This window comes from Pongo abelii, chromosome 2 (assembly GCF_028885655.2).
Source record: "Pongo abelii isolate AG06213 chromosome 2, NHGRI_mPonAbe1-v2.0_pri, whole genome shotgun sequence".
Lineage (NCBI taxonomy): Eukaryota > Metazoa > Chordata > Mammalia > Primates > Hominidae > Pongo > Pongo abelii.
The window spans coordinates 74466884-74484440 of record NC_085928.1 but is presented as its reverse complement, the minus strand read 5'-3'; the positions used below and the strand labels follow the sequence as shown (position 1 = coordinate 74484440).

General features: G+C 40.8%; 1 protein-coding gene across 2 annotated transcripts in view; it reads right to left on the bottom strand.

Annotated features, from left to right (window-relative positions):
* Nucleotides 1-11305: 11305 nt before the first annotated feature.
* Nucleotides 11306-17557, bottom strand: part of SUMF1 (sulfatase modifying factor 1) — a 106405-nt gene continuing 100153 nt past the window's right edge. For both annotated transcript variants that reach the window (XM_002813496.5, XM_002813497.6), the window contains one exon: nt 11306-12413. In XM_002813496.5, coding sequence (XP_002813542.3) covers nt 12303-12413 — 111 coding nt within the window. In that variant the 3' untranslated portion in view covers nt 11306-12302. The remainder of the gene's footprint in view (nt 12414-17557) is intronic.

Here is a 17557-nt window from a genome sequence, read left to right as displayed (position 1 = left end):
CCATAAAAAGGAATGAGATCATGTCCTTTGCAGGGACATGGATGAAGCTGGAAGCCATTATCCTCAGCAAACTAACATAGGAACAGAAAACCAAACACCACATGTACTCACTCATAAGTGAGAGTTGAACATTGAGAACACATCGACACAGAGAGGGGAACAACACATACCAGGGCCAGTTGCGGGGTAGGAGGTGAGGGGAAGGAACTTAGAGGATGGGTCAATAGGTGCAGCAAACCACCATGGCACATGTATTCCTATGTAACAAACCTGCACGTTCTGTACATGTATCCGTTTTTTTTTAATAGAAGAAATAAAAAAAAAGTTGCATATATTACGTATTATTTCCTTTTTTTTTTTTTTTTTTTTTTTCTGAGATGGAGTCTCGCTCTGTCGCCCAGGCTGGAGTGCAGTGGCGCGATCTTGGCTCACTGCAACCTCTGCCTTTGGGTTCGAGCAATTCTCCTGCCTCAGCCTCCTGAGTAGCTGGGATTACAGGCATGCACCACCATGCCAGGCTAATTTTTGTATTTTTTTAAGTATAAAAAATCACCATTTTTTAGTATATAAAATCACCATGTTGTTCAGGGTGTTCTCAAACTCCTGACCTCATGATCTGCCCACCTCGGCCTCCCAAAGTGCTAGGATTACAGGTTTGAGCCACCACTTTCTCTGTGTGTATATGTGTGTGTGTGTGTGTGTGTGTGTGTGTGTGTATATATAATTGTATTCAATATATATCCATATACACATGTAGTATAGATGTTTGTAAATACATTTTTAAAAGTCCGGAAAGATAGACCGTTGATAGCAGTCACCTATTGGCATGGATATGGGAGAAGACCAAAAACTCATAGAATGAGGAGCTTCTATATAAATTCTACTTATGCTTTGAGTTTCTAATTTTACCCTCTGATAAGTAAAAAATAAATTTTCAAAGAAACTTGATAGTTAAAAATGAGATAATTCTTAATAAAGGCAGTAGAAGTTCAGAAAATGATTACAGTAAAAAGATGACAAATTATTCCAGAGCTCTCTTCACCTCTGCGGGTCACATTCGCTATCTCCTTCTCTTCCTCCTCTTTAAAAAGCTAGCAATTGAAACAAACACTTTAGAACAATTGTTTTACCTATGGAATAAAATTTTGCACCCCCTCCCTTTTTACTCATACCTCCTAGCCTTCCCAAATCCACACAACCCCTAAATAAAAGGTTTGCCAACTCTAGAGATCACTTGTACAACAAAAAAGGAAAAAAAAAAAAAAAAAATCAAACCAATACAACAAACCCAAACTGGCCACTAGAGGGAGAACATCACACATAAAACCACTTTGAGCTACCACTCCACGGAAAACCATACCCACAGATGGAGGCACCAGGGTTGGCTCCACAAGAGAATGTTCAAAGCTAAAAGCCCACAGGCAATCATCAATGTGATTCAGTCTTTGGCTTGCCTAATATGTCCTGAAGCAAAGGGTTTTATTAATAAATATAAAATTACAAATGTGAATATGTTTCCCATATTAGTGAGATTCCCCCACCCTCCCTGCTCTGAATTAAATTTTTACAAATGTTCTGGAACAGGAGCAAGTATTGAGTTGGAAGCCGCCCTGAAACTGAGTCTTAACAAAACAATACCCAGTTTTGAGCCCAGCCGCAGAGTTAGGAGAAGCAAGTAAGAAACTTTAGCCTCCTTTTACAAAGACCAGGGGATTTAATCTTATCAAGGAAGTCCTCTCATATACTTTTTCAGACTGCTATTTAATGAGGATGATGCAGCACACTTTTCCTTTCATTCTTCACACACTGATCTCAGTTGTCTTTATCAGCCACATTCTTTTCATGTATTTGTGCCTGGAACGAATGAGCTGATAATGCACCTTTTGATCATTTTTTCCAGTGGATGAATGTGTTCCATGCACCCAAGCCTTCTTCCACGCCACCCCTAAAAAAAAGTCAATTTCTTTAGGGTAACATAATCATTTTAAAAAAGAAGTGACACATGGGTGGGGAGGGAGGTGTGATGAAAACACATCTTTCAAAAATGTGTAGTCTTAGCCTTGGCTATTTCATTACCATATTGAGAATAATTTCTGCAATGTGACTAAGCATCAACCCTTGAAGTTTGGAGCGGATTTAAAGCAGGTCAAAGGTTTACACTCAGATCCCTCTATACTGACTGCTTTAACCCTCCTGCCTTGATTGTACCTTTTCTAGAAGTACTTGCACATAATTTTCAAAATCTGAAGAAGAAATAGATTTAGTAACTTGTCCAAAGTCACAAATCTAGTAAGTGGTAGGAGAAGAATTTAAACCCAGACAGTCTGGCTCCAGAGCCCATGTTCTTAACCACTAATCCATTCCACCTCCTCACTCTTTGCCTTTTTACTCCTGAAAGCTATCCCTCGCCCCAGTAATCTCCTGTCTTCAGTCCACCGCTCCCCACCCCAAACTCACAATAAAACAACGGACTCAATGATATAGTAGAGAGAACGGAAGTCACAAAAATGGCATGAGTCCTGGTTCTGCCTCACTCAACCGTGTCACCTGGGGCATCTTGAGTCCTAGTTTTCTAAGTGCAAATTGGGAATACTAACCAAAAATAACCAGTTCCTCCCCAAAACTACTCTGCAAATTAAATTAGGTCATGTACACAAAGCCTCCAGTACAGTGCCTTGCACCTAAGAGGTGCCTGTTGGCTGGAAAGCAAACTAGCCAAGACAAGAGAAGACATGGAACAACCACAATTTACCGCACAATGAACACAGTCTACCAGGAGAAAGTGAGCTGTTTCAGAAAGTAACACTTTCACCTTCCTCACTGGCTTTATAATACAGCCACCATCTGGGGAAAGATGGCTGGGGACATGGCAGGGTCCCACCACAATGTCACCTTGAGTGGAGGCTGCAATAGTCAGAGAATCTTCCATGACTTGCACCAAATACTTGCAAAGCCCTTTTTGGGAGTCATTTTATACAAAGTGATTCCAACTACAGGATTGTTGAGGGCAGTCCATGCATAGAATTATGGTCCAAAAGATGTAGGTCCATTATTGCTTCCTGTAAAAAAAAAAAAAAAGTGTGACAACCCACGGCAGGGCCATCTGTCTGTGAAGGGGCCAGGGAAGAAAATTCACCTCTGCATTTAACAGGTCTCCCAAAACAAACAGGAAGGAAGTGCTTCTTAACAGTTAATTTAACTTGCTCTTGTGGTCATTTAAACCCAATTCTTTTTGACCGTCCTCAGAAGAGATGGAGAAAGGCTGTCATTTTCTCCCAAGACAGATTCAGTCACTGTCAGACCTTGCTCTTCTCCTAAATGAACAGCTTTCAGATTTTTTGGTTTCAGGATCCCTTTACACTTCTAGAAATCACTGAGGACCCCACAGAATTTCTGTAATGTGCATTATATCTACAGACATTGAACATATTAAAAGATTGACCCAAGTATGGTGGCTCACACCTGTATCCCAGAACTTCAAGAGCTGGAGGCAGGAGGATGGCTTGAGGCCAGGAGCTTAAGACCAGCTTGGGCAACATAGTGAGACCCCCATCTTTACATTTTAAGAAAAAATTAAGATTAAGAATTTTTTTGAGACGGAGTCTCGCTCTGTTGCTCAGGCTGGAGTACAGTGGCATGATCTCCGCTCACTGCAAACTCCGCCTCCCGGGTTCACGCCATCCTCCTGCCTCAGCCTCCTGAGTAGCTGGGACTACAGGCGCCTGCCACCACGCCCAGCTAATTTTTTGTATTTTTAGTAGAGACGGGGTTTCACTGTGTTAGCCAGGATGGTCTTGATCTCTGGACCTCGTGATCCGCCCACTTCGGCCTCCCAAAGTGCTGGGATTACAGGCGTGAGCCACTGCGCCCGGCCTAATTTTTTAACATAAAAATATACAAGCTCATATTCTGTGAGCCCTCAGGCTACATATCATATAGTCTCTAGAAAACTCTACTGTATACTCTTAGATAATTTAAAAAACAAACAACATCTTAATATTATTATGAAAATCAGTTTGACTCACAGGCCCCTTGAAAGGGGGCTGGAGGTCTCTGGGGTCTCCAGACCACACTTGGAGAACTGCTGAGCTAGATAAAACCTCCTACAACAGGTTGTAGTGAGTTCTGTCTGCCATATCCTGAACTCTTCTACTTGGACATCATATTGATTTTCATTTATTTATTTTCATTTTTATGATTTTTAAGGACAGGGTATGGCTCTGTCACCCAGGCTGGAGTGCAGCAGTGTGATCATAGCAAACTCCTGAGGTCAAGCAATCCTGCCACCTCAGCCTTACTCCTGAGTTGCTAGGATTATAGGACTACGCTACCATGCCCAGCTAATTTTTCTATTTTTTGTAGAGATGGGGTCTCACTATGTTGCCTAGGCTGATCATGAACTCCTGGCCTCAAGTGATCCTCCCTTCTTGGCCTCCCAAAGTGCTAGGATTACTGGCGTAAACCACCCTGCCCAGCCCCCATCTTGATTTTTAAATTTGGTAATTTATGTAGTTAGAATTAAAATCCTGGACCAGTAATCTCAAAGAAGGATTAAATAAGAAGTAAGAATGTAAACAATTAGGCAGAACTACCCAAACAACTATTCTCTAAAACTGAAATTCAAATTAGCACTGAAGACACCACAGAAAACCTTGAACAGGCAGATCAATATAGTATGGGCCAACAGACTATCCTCCCTTTTCTTTTTTCCTTCTTTTTAATTATTGTTATGCCCACAAATGACTTTTCCATTGGTATTAAACCTGCTAGAGGTTCTTTGTGAGGTGGATTCAAGAGGAAAAGTCCCAGAATTTCACAATATATGTAGCAATAACCAGGTCTCACTTTCCCCTTCCGTGAGAACTTTGTGGGACAGACAGACCACGCAGGATCAGGTATTTCCAAATTCAAGTACTAACAGAAGTTTGGGGATTAATCATGCCAGCTTTTTTCTTTTTTTAATGTTTGATATGGGGGTCAAGGTTAAGCTTTTCTATGCAGTCTCTTCGCTCTTTCTTACTCTTAGCCCATTTTGTCCTCCTCTCTGTGGCTGTAACTCCATGGCTGCCCAGGACCATCTGGTAGTACCTTCCTGCTCCTTTGCTTCTAATAATCATATTTATAACAGGAACAAGTACCTAGGAAGCACTTATCCCAGTATCTGGGAAGCACTTATCCAAGTACTTTGTGCTAAGCACTTTATTTTTGCATGGTCTCATATCTCCCCATAACCCCACAAGGTAGGTATTATTATTCCCATTTTACCTTAGATGACATTGCTTGCCTTAAGGTGGCAGTTACGTATGTGGTGGTGCAGGGATATGATCCCCGACAATCTTATCCCAAGGCTCTCTACCCACGGTGCTAAACTGTCTTTTAAAGACAGTGATGCTGGACACAGTGGCTCATGCCTATAATCCCAGCATTTTGGCATGCTGAGGCAAGTGGATTGCTTGAGCCCTGGAGTTCAAGACCAGCCTAGGCAACATGGAAAAACTCCATCTCTACAAAAAAAAAAAAAATACAAAAAACTAGCTGGGCATGGTGGCATGTGCCTGTAGTCCCAGATACTCAGAAGGCTGAGGTGGGGGGATCACCTGAGCCTAGGAGGTAGAGGCTGTAGTGAGCCATGACTGTACCACTGCCCTCGAGCCTGGATGACAGAGGGAGATTCTGTCTCAAAAAAATAAAAATAAAAGACAGTGTTTGAAGAGATTAAAACGACACCCTTCCCATGTCATTTAAAGGTAAATAAATAAAATCTTATTTGGCAAAGGTGTAGAGCAGAGAAAAATTGTGGACTTTGAAAATGCAACCAATGGCTCTTCCCCACAGGCACCAAAGTAAATGTAGGTGAACCTTTTATCAGTGCCACCTGACAAGGAAAGCCTTATCTCTGCTCCCCTGATAGTCTGTTAGTGGTTTCACTTTTCCCCTAAGCGTTGATTTACAGCTTCTAGCATTACCCTGTTAAGGTCCAAGCTGACATGCTAGAAAAGAGTTGCTCTGATCAGTCTTCCATTCCCCTCGGCAAAGAAAACAAGGGGTTTGTCAAATATGTCCCAGACCCCAGGGCGGGAGAGCAATCCTATCCAACCTTCAATTACTCTGAACTGGAATCGCCTTCTTCCCTGACAACTGTGACTAATTCCAAAGGCCCAACCAGCCTTCTCATAATGATGACTTTGGGGTCAATTACTTTGGGGGCAGATTAGAATCTGATCTGAAGCTGAAAAATTCCGCCCCCTTGGTACTAATCCCTTGAACTTTCCAATCCTAAATAGGGCAAGTTTCAGGAAAGAGCATTTCTCATTTTACAGCCTACCTGAATATTGTCTGTAATGATTTTGCTTAATCAAAAAATTAATTAAACTCTTGCTCTAATGGTCTAAACACAGGAGTCAGAGGAAGGAAGTTCTGGCCACCTGCCAAAGCTCCATCTGAGGCTCTCGGAGTTAATAATTTCCATGGTGTTTTAAGCATTTGAAACAACAAAGGCTAGCTTTCACTAATAGAACAACTGATTCTGGAAAACCTCCTATAAAAATGAGGCCTGCTCTACGGTGGTTTGTATCCAGAGAATTACGTTTTAACAAATAAAATTAAATCAACAGTCAATAAATTAAAATTTTGCTATTCTCTGATATTAATCTGCAAACTCAGCCATAAGTGCTCAAGTTAATGAAAATGCGCTGCCAATGGCTCTGCTGAGATTACTGATGGCTGTTAAACGGTTTTCAGTGGGGACAGCATGGGGATAGAGGAGAGGAGTCTCATAAGGCATTTCTAGGCAAGATGAGGTCCCTGGGCAAGCCACGGCCCTTTCTTACATTTATACATTTCTTGCTAATACATTACTTACTTGATCAGTCATTCTTCATAAATAAATACAACTTTTTTTTTTTGCTCTGTGAAACGAATCAACTCTTCATAATCTAGGCTGCAAATGCAAACTGGCACCCTGCAGATGAAACGGGGCTGCAGAAGCAATTTATTAGGTCTTCACAGTGTTTGCTTTTTTAAAATATTAGTTGGTTGCCAACATTAAAAACTCAGAAGACTTCACACAAAAATGCAAACATCCAGCCAGTCCTGGCAACTGGATAACTGAGCAACTCCAGGCTGACATTTCTGCAGGGCAGCTATGGACGAGAACAGAGCAGTGGCAGCACGCTTAGAACAGGCCTCACTCATGCCCAGCCTGCTTCACCTGTTGACACGTCTTGCCTGGCTCTGCACTTCCTTTGTTCCTCCATAGCCAGCCTGCAGGTTAACTCCCTTATGAGAAATACTGCTAATGGAATGTTAATATTTGTTGGAAGGAAGGAGGGAAGGAGGGAGACAGATATGCCAAATATTTAAAAAAGAAAAAATAAGCCCACACTAATTCCTTGCATAAAATTCCTGAAGTTTCAGAACAGAAAGCACTATGTTAACGGTGTTTTTTTTCAAGATATTCCTGAAGTCAACTATGGATTTTACCACATGCAAAAATTCTGTTTGCAGCTTGAATACTGAGGATAAAAATGTGATCTATTTTGAAAAGGTAAGATTAGCAAGAGAATTAGAATACTGGATTCCCATGGATGAAATTTCAGTCATTATTTTTTGTCAATAGAATTCTCAGTAAAGATAGTCCCTGAAAAGTAGAATTTACCAATGCACTACTTTGAAGCCACCATCCCCACCACACCCCTGCCCCAACCAACTTTTATTTATTTATTTATTTATTTATTTATTTATTTTGAGATGGAGTTTTGCTCTTGCTGCCCAGGCTGGAGTGCAATGGCGTGATCTCGGCTCACTGCAACCTCCGCCTCCCGAGTTCAATCGATTCTCCTGCCTCAGCCTCCAAGTAGCTGGGATTACAGGCACCCACCAACAAGCCCAACTAATTTTTGTATTTTTAGTAGAGATGAGGTTTCACCATGTTGGCCAGGTTAGTCATGAACTCCTGACCCCAGCTGATCCACCCGCCTCAGCCTCCCAAAGTGCTGGGATTACAGGCATGAGCCACTGTGCCTGGCCCCAACCAACTCTTACTAAAATAAATGGTAGCTTCCATTTCTTTTTTTCCTCAAGGGTCATATCAACAATTGAGATGCTCTGTTCAAAAAAAAGTAAAAGATGGGGGTGAAAAGAAAATGCCCATATTGACACAGATCTGTACTGCATTTTAAGCTGTAGGTTGAACCATGTAGTTTGAAGCATCTATGCAGCCCATTTTCCATGAAGAAAAGGTCCCTCTTGATTACCACCCGTATTTCCCCCCGCCCCTGCCTTCTTCTAATCATGTATACAACTTTAAAAAAAAAAGAGATACACCTTGCTTCTCACTCAACTGTCATGTACAGTCCAAAAATAAAGACCGTCCAGGATTCAGGACTAAAGCAGACTTGAAAACAAACCCCAAATTCCTTCCATGCTTCAATGGGGCAAGAAATGAGAATTCGAAACCACCAACTCTAGATATAAGAGTTCCTTAAACAACAACAACAACAACAACAAAAAAAACAGTTTTTTAATACTGGAACTGGCACATCGACCAAATGGTCTGCTCTGCTCCTACTGTTGATTTAAAGCAGAAATAGCTCACAAGTGATTAATAAACAGAGAATGGAGGACAGTAGAATGTGGAAGTCATGTTGGATCACATGTGGTTTAAAACGTGTTTTGAAACAAGCAGGCACAAACTTTCTCATAATTTAAAAGAAAACCTTAGCAATATATGAAGACCTTCAGGAAAAAAAAATTTAATCCTATGAAAGTGCCTTCTTTTAGTGCATCTAGTGATTTATTTAGTGGCTTCAAGAACTGCTACACTTTCCACTGTGTTAAACTCTGAAAAACTGAGAGTGCAGATAAAGATGCTGCAAAGACACTGCCTACCTTAAAGTCGACTGATGAAGAAATCTACATCCCAGATCAGATTTTTTACTTTTGATGGAAGTGGTCTCCATTAGAAGCATATGTACTGAAGGTCTTACATTTTGGAGAAGAAAGAAGGTGCCTCAAGGCTTAAGGCTGCAAAGGATCAACTGGCTGTAATACTGGCTGTAAATGCCAGTGGAGATTGAATTAAGCTATTGGTTTTGTTAGGATAGTTATTATTTTGTTAGTGCTGTGGTACAATGTACAAAGTTCCTTAAGTTTTGAGTAATCTGCCTCTACCCCAATTTTCCCCGTATGCCTCTATTTTTTGTGTACAATGTCACAGAAAGTGAGGCTTTTCAGGACTACATCTATGGCATTCAAACCAAACTTTTCGTAGTCCCATTTTGCTGGTCTGCTCATATGTCACTATCCAACATTATAAAGTGTAGTGACTATAGCTATCCATAGTTTAGGGTACTCTTTAGTTGGTAACCCAGACATGTAGTTCTTAAATAAATGGCTTGTTAGGATGTCATTTTATTTTATTTATTTTTAGAGACAGGGTCTTGCTCTGTTGCCCAGGCTGGAGTACAGTGGCACAATCATAGTTCACTGCAGCCTTGAGCTCTTGGGCACAAGCGAACCTCCCACCTCAGCCTCTCAAGTAGCTGGGACTACAGGTACACACTGCCATGCCCAACTAATTTTGATTTTTCATTTTTTGTAAAGATGGGGTCTCGCTTTGTTGCTGTTATAACTCTGTGTTCACACTGTTATGAAGGAATACCCAAGACTGGGTAATTTATAAAGAAAAGAGGTTTAATTGACTCACAGTTCCACATGGCTGGGGAAACTTACAATCATGGTGGAAGGCACCTCTTCACAGGGTGGCAGGAGAGACAGTGAGTGCTGAGCAATGGGGGAAAAGCCCCTTATAAAACCATCAGAACTTGTGAGAACTAACTCACTATCACAAGAACAGCATGGGGGTTACTGCCCCCAAGATCCAATTACTCCCACCAGGTCCCTCGCATAACACCTGGGGATTATGGGAACTACAATTCAAGATGAGATTTGGGTGGGGACGCAGTCAAACCATCTCAGTTGCCCAGGCTGGTCTCAAGTTCCTAGCCTCAAACGATCCTCTCGCCTCGACTTCCCAAAGTGCTGGGATTATAGGTATCAGTCACCGTCCCCAACTTAGGAATTCATTTTAAATGCCTTCCAGTATTATGCTGATGCTAAAAATGCAATTCTAAAAAGTATACCCAAAACACCAAAAATATTTATGCAATATAACATTAATTAACAAGAGAAGAATTCAAAATATACACACTATAAATATAACAATGTAAAAAATATATGCAGGTGGGAGGTAACAAGTAAAAACAAACTGTACTGGAGTAGGGTGACTTTAAAAATAAAATCTCTTATTTCCTACATTAGTTATTTGCTACAAATGTTTGTTCTTCTTTTTTTTTTTTCTTTTTTTCTTTTTTTTTTTTTTGCCTGGGATTAATCATCAGTAGGTGGAAGTTTGTAGAAAAACATTTAATATCCACAAAATGAACCACAAATGTGGCTAAACATGCTAGCTATATGACTTTTTTTTTTTTTTTTTTTTTTCCTGAGACAAAGTCTTGTTCTGTTATCCAGGCTGGAATGCAATGCCGCGATCTTGGCTCACTGCAACCTCCGCCTTCCAAGTTCAAGCGATTCTCCTGGCTCAGTCCTGAGTAGCTGGGACTACAGGCAAGTGTCACCACTCCTGGCTAAATTTTTTTTTTTTTGTATTTTTAGTAGAAATAGGGTTTTGGCATGTTGGCCAAGCTAATCTTGAACTCCTGACCTTGAGTGATCTACCCACCTTGGCCTCCCAAAGTGCTGAGGTTACAGGTGTGAGCCACTGAGCCTGGCCTACATGACTGCTTTTCAAGTGAATTGTTTTAACATGTTAAGAGGCTAAGCACAAAAGTAGCAATCAAGTGTTGGTTAAACACTTTTGAATATTATTTGATTTAAACATTTCTTTCAAATGGCATGCAAGAAATGGCTTAGGTGTTCTCAGGACTGAGGAATCAGTATGGGAACTTGATAACAGGGACCTTAGGTTGAAAGCCATCGTTCTAAAACAAGGTGCTTTCCTGGCATGGGAAGCAAATGCTGGGTTTTACAAGACCACAAGTGAGGCAGTGCCTTTGACTTGGCATTATCTACTGTGGCAACAAGCAGCAAGGTCATGATAGGGTTCCTGGTGGAATAGCCTTGCTTTTTGGAACAAAAATTCCCACAAATTACCCACATATCAAAGTTATCCACTAGCTAATAAACATGAAAGTTTTCTAGCAAATAAAACACACATATCACAAAGTCCTTTCTTTAAAAGAAAACACAAAGAAGAGAAAGAGAAAAGAAGCTGATGAGAGTGAAGCCTGATTTAGCAGATAAGTTTATTCAACATAGTGCATGATTCAAAGCATCTGATATTCCATAGCCAACAAGGTTTCCTATTCCCTATTACAAAATACCGGATTCCCTGAATATAGCTAATTCAAGGTCCTCGTTCCTTTTTCCCTATATCTAGAATTAAACAGTTTTCCCCTTTTAGCACACATTCCACATTCACTGAAGGCTTTGGGGAGAGGGGGAAACAGAACTTATGACTGCCCCTCTGAACCAAAGGCACTTAATGTTAAAAGATAAAGCACAGTAGAGTCACCCCACAGACATTCCTATGTGTTCAACGGCTGAACTTCAGCATACCATCACCGGCCCATGTGGGATTCATCATAACAATGTAAAAGACACTGATTTCCTTGGAAAAACAAAGTGCAGTATGAATATAAAGGAGTCACCACACCCCTCTTCTGAAAGTAATACATAAGAGAACTCTTACTTTACATGATTAGTATCACTCAAGGTTCACACATGGAAAAAATAGCTAAAAAATAATCTATCATAAATTCTCACTATGAAGTCACAATAGAGTCTGATATCCTTTTTAGAATTGGTGAGTTGGAGAGAAACCCAGAGGTCATGCTGTCCATCCCTTCATCTGATAGGGGAGGGCACTTGAGGCCCAGGAAGGTCAAGCATCGGACCTGGGGTCTAACCCCTGTGGCAGAGCCTGCGTAGGACGTGGGCCTCCTGAAGCCTAGGTCAGGGTTCCCTCCACTCCCCTTCCTCTTTAAAGACTCTCAAAAGTAAAATATGGCGATGATCTCCAAAGATGCACCACACCATAAAGCACATGCACTGACCCAGGTCAGCAATTTGGTCTCACAAGGCGGTTCCTTTGGCCATTGGGCAGGTATGTAACCCACCTCAGGGTGGGAATTCTTTGCATGGGATCATTCAAAGTTCTGAAGGAAGCCCAGTGTAGGTCAGACACGACTCCTTCTTGGACTGGGGAAGACTCTTCTTGGTTGTCAGTCCATGGTGGGCAGGCGGTCGGCTGCACAGCGGAATCCCAGATTCGAAGCAGAGCTATCAGGTGTGTTCTGGCTCCGAGCAGCACAGCGATACCTGTAACAATAAGACTGTGTCGAGAGAAAAAGCAAGGTAAGTGCTACTGGGACTCTCAGCTGAAGGCTCTAACCCATCAGATGCATGTTGCACCGGCTGTAGACAGTGCTTCCCCACAACCCTGCCTGTATGGATACTTAACATGTATGCTTTAAAAAGGGCAGCACATTCAAGAATTAACCACATATTTTCCAACGTCCTTTACCTTATAAATGTAACACGGATATAGTAGAAAGATGTTCAGCATTAGATATAACAGCAAAAAAGAAAAATGTAACAACCAATGATTGCCTAAGTTTAGGCACATCCATATAATAGAAAAGTAAGCAGCCATTGAAAGTCATGTTTTTACATAGTATTTAATGACACAGGAAGTTTTCATGATAAAATGCTAAATGAGGCCAGGTGTACTGTCTCACACCTGTAATCCCAACATTTTGGGAGGCTGAAATGGGAGGACTGCTTGAGGCCAGGAGCTCGAAGCCAGCCTGGGGAACACAGAAAGACCCCATCTCTACAAAAAATTAGCTGAGCACGGTGGTGTACACCTGTAGTCACAGCTACTCTAGAGGTTGAAGTGGGAAGATCTCTTGAGCCTGGGTGTTTGAGGCTGCAGTGCACCATCATTGAGCCACTGTACTAAAGCCTGGGTGACAGAGCAAGATCTTGTGTCCAAAAAAAAAAAACCAGTTAAAATGAAAAAGTCAGAATATAAAGGTGTATATGTGGTATGACCACAGTGTAGATAACTACAAATGCCAAGAAGAAAAGACTGGAAGATTCAGAATGCACCACAATATGCACAGTAGTTATCCCTCAAGCAACCTGAGTTTCATATTTCCTATATGAAACCTATTCAGTATTCCTATACAATAAGAATTAATATATATTAATTTTTGAAATTAAACCAAGTAATAAGTGATAGACGACCACTGAAAAAATATTAAGAACAACACTAAGATACCATTTAATATCTAAATAATATTTATGATATCATTTACTATCTAAATCATATTTATGATATCATTTAATACCAGTAGATCGGCAACAAATTCAACAACAAGCCTAGGAACATCAAACGTACGAAAGGCTGTGGGACAACATTGCTTTTTAAAAATATGTTGCCTTGGGAGTTTAAATCATAGTAACTAATAAAGCTATACAATGTTGTGTGCAGTTTGTTTTACATCTGTGTTATTAAATAAGGGCCAGGCACAAGTACACACATGCACACTAACACAGACCTTCAGCGCCTAGTACACACCAGACATGGGACTAGGCATCTTCATCTGTTAGGTCATTTGATTCTAACAGCCCAGAGAAACTCAATGACTTACCCAAGATTGCACAGTTATTAAAGAAAGTAGAATTCCAGCTCAGGTCTAACTGTGGCGTGCTTGCTTTCCTAACAAGATTCTACACTCCAGAGAGAAGGATATCACGACTCATGTCTTCTTTCCCACTGCCCAATACACAAGCCCTGCATGCACTTGTACACTTGCACAAACATAAGAGAGCCTAACACACATATCCCTGGCTACCTAGCAGATATTCAGTGATTAACCACAGATTACTTCAAAAGCCTCCACATGCCAAACATAACCACGCATGAAACTCTTGTGCCCTAGGATTGTTCTCCGATCCAAAATAACGGAGAATAAAAATAAACTAGTCATCCTGTGTGCCATGAGCATAAACTCTGAGTTGGCCCAGTACAGCTCAAGTCCCTACAAGCTGGTTAAAGAAGTTTCACAAAGAAACGTGGAATAACTTTAGAATCTGTGCAGAAGCGATAATTTGGAGTCGGGGGGAAGATAAGTCAGCATGCAAAAGGTTTTTTTTTTAATTATTCTCTTTTCTCTCAGAAAAGTAAAATGCTTCTTATCTTTACGAAAAGTATCTCTAAAGTTGACACAGAAATTCTCTGGAGCACTTCTACTGTAAAAATAAAGACACAGTGCTTTGTCTTCTATAGATAGTGAAATGATAGCAACCAATTTTCTCAATTTCCTTGTGGTCAGTGAATAATATAACATTAGCAATTCTCAGGTAGACAGAGGGAAGATGAATTTAAAGTGTGCTTGAAATAATTGATAAATTGATGGCATCTCCTACTATGTGTGATCCGCATGCAATGGAAGCTCTCAAATGACTAGAGGTGACCATGCAGGAAGACATAGCAAAAGCCTCATTCCATGCAGGGCCTACTCATCGGGCTGCTGTGAAACAACAGTGCTTTGGTATTTCTAGAATCAAGTTCCTGTGGATAATCCAGGGCCGCATGCAACCAAGCATGTGTAGCAAATTCCACACTGCAGCAAAGATCAGGTTCAGGGGGAGCTACACAGATGACATGACATTCTTGTCCCATAAATGTACACGCTTTTTTAGAAGGCAAAAATTGATGTGGATGAGATTTCCATGATCATGGCAGTGGTCCTCGGACCTCAGCATACATAAGAATAGCCAATACGCTTGCTTAAATCCATGTTCCTAGGCCATACATCCAGAAACTCTGATTCAGGAAGTCTAGTATGGGGCCCAGGAACCTGCTTCTAACAAGCTTCTAGGTGCTGCTGATGCTACAGGCCCATGGGCCACACTTTGAGTAACACTGGTTTATAGGATTTAGAGGGGAAGTTGAGAGGATAGCAAGGCCACAGCCTGATCATATCAGAGCATGGTTTAATTATTCATTGAATATACGAGAGCTTACAATATGCCAGATGCTATTTTAGGTATGATGGATACAATCAGAACAAGACAAACAAGATACCTGTTATCAGGGAGCTGACATTCAAATGGGAATTGTCAGACAATAAATAAACCGATACATTCAAGATGGTTTCCAGGAGTAGTCACCTCTGCAGGAAGGAAAATAGGGAAAGAGGACTGAGAGTGACTGGGTGGCTACTTTAGATAGGGTGGTGGTCTGGAAAGGCCTCTCTGAGAAGATCACATGTGGGCTGAGTTGCCCAAAGATCTGGAGCATGAGAATTCCAGGCAAGAGTAATGACTGGCACAAAGGTGGTTAGTGATGTCTTTGGGGTAACTGGCTTCCTCACTAAAACAACAAAGGTATTAGCCAGCTTCTAAGCAGGTCTTAGAAACCTTGTGTTCAACTGCAGGAAGATGGTAATAGCCCTGCCAGCATCTGAATGTGGATATACATTTGCTACATAAATGGGAAAGTTAAGAAATCTCTCCGGTGATAGGGCATAGGACTTAGGTTTTTGTTGAATGGCATATTTCTACCTGTCACTTACCTCTTAAATTATATCAGAAACTATTTTAAAATAAGATGATATTCATATGCCACAAAATCTAGCATATAACAACTCAAATGAACTGTTGGGATCTGCCCAAAGCACTGGGTTGAGGATTCTACAGCTGTGACACAGGATAATAGAAAAGACATATACAAGAGATTATTCCCAGGGCCATATCTGAAGACCCTGGTATATACAGAATAATTCCATTCTTGAAAGACAAAAATTAAGTACACAAAAAGTTTGCTGGAATACTATCAATTGTTTTCTTTAGGAAGCATGATAATTTTATTTTCATTTTGATCTTTACTATATATTTTCTAAATTTTATGCTATGGAAATGTTTTCTTTGAATAATGAAAAGTTTAAAACCAGTGCCTCTCCCTTCCCCACCACCAAAAGTTAGTTCTTTATTAGATCACAGCAATCCCTGAGACTGTCTGTTAACCAAAATGACAATAAATAATTAAACCCTAAAAAGCAAGACTCACTACAAAAGTTAGTGTTGAGAGGTCAGGGCCATCACTTGAGAAAACAGTCAATTCACACATCATTCCATTTCAAAGGCACTCATTCACTCGGCAAACATTTATTAATAAGTTGCTTATTTAAAATTCCAACTAATAAAGCACATAATTAAAGAGGTAAATGTCCTCATTATAAATGTCCTCATTGCTCTTTCTTTTTTTTCCAACTTTATTTTTAGCACCAAAAGTGGTTCTTAAGGATGTGAGGTCTTTAGGTGGCTGAAAAATGGGTCATTCCATTAATTAAGAACAGGGAAAGTGGGAAGGACCTGTTTTAGTCCTATTTCATTAAGATGGCTAATTATTGTGTGAAATTGATCTCCATGTCTGTGCTAAGAATGAGATCCTGGACTTGGGAACAATCCATTTAAGATAATGACTTATCAGCCTTGGGGCTTCAAAGTCAAGGGGAACAGCAATATGGTTTTTATGAGAGGGAGACTTTTAGGGACAAAGGGCATTTTAAAGATAATTGTAACTCATGTTAAACAAAATCATTATAGAGAACGCCACAACAGAACAGAGGTCTCAATTTCCCATCCATTGCTCTTGCCACTAACACTAGACCAACTCCTTTCGCTCTTCATCTTGGTAGGATGGTGACGATTTCCTTAATGTTGTAGGCTGAGCTAAAGACCCAGAAGGATTAATCTAACAACATCAACAACAATGAGTATTTCTTGAGTACTTACTATGTGAACTGTTCTAAGAACTTCTATGTATTAATTCACTTAATCCTCTCAACAATCCTATGAGATGGGCATTATTAGTATCTGCACTGTATACATGAGGAAAAATTGAGGCACACAGATGTTAATAGTGTGCCTAAGGTCACGTGGTTTATAAATGGTGGATCCAAGGTTCCAGCCTATTCAATCTGATTTCAAAGTCTGCACCCTTAACCAGATGACATGTTGTCTCATAGTTTTTCTTTCTGTGCCCCCATCTCGTTATTGAAGCTATACTTTGGATAGATTTTCAAAAAATTATGAATGATCATCAGAATTTACTTCAGCCAGGCAGGCCGGGCATGGTGGCTCACGTCTGTAATCTCAGCACTTTGGGAGGCCAAGGCGGGAGGATCACTTAAGGACAGGAGTTCAAAACCAGCCTGGCCAATTTGGTGAAACCCTATCTCTACACAGAAATTAGCCGGACGTGGTGGCACACGCCTGTAATCCCAGCTACTCAGGAAGCTGAGGCAGGAGAAATGCTTGAACCTGGGAGGCGGACGTTGCAGTGAGCCTAGATCATGTCACTGCACTCCAGCCTGGGTGATAGAATAAGATTCTGTCTCAAAAAAAAGAATTTACTTTAGCCAGGCAAACTGGTGTTGGTCCATGATCAAAAATAAGTTATCAT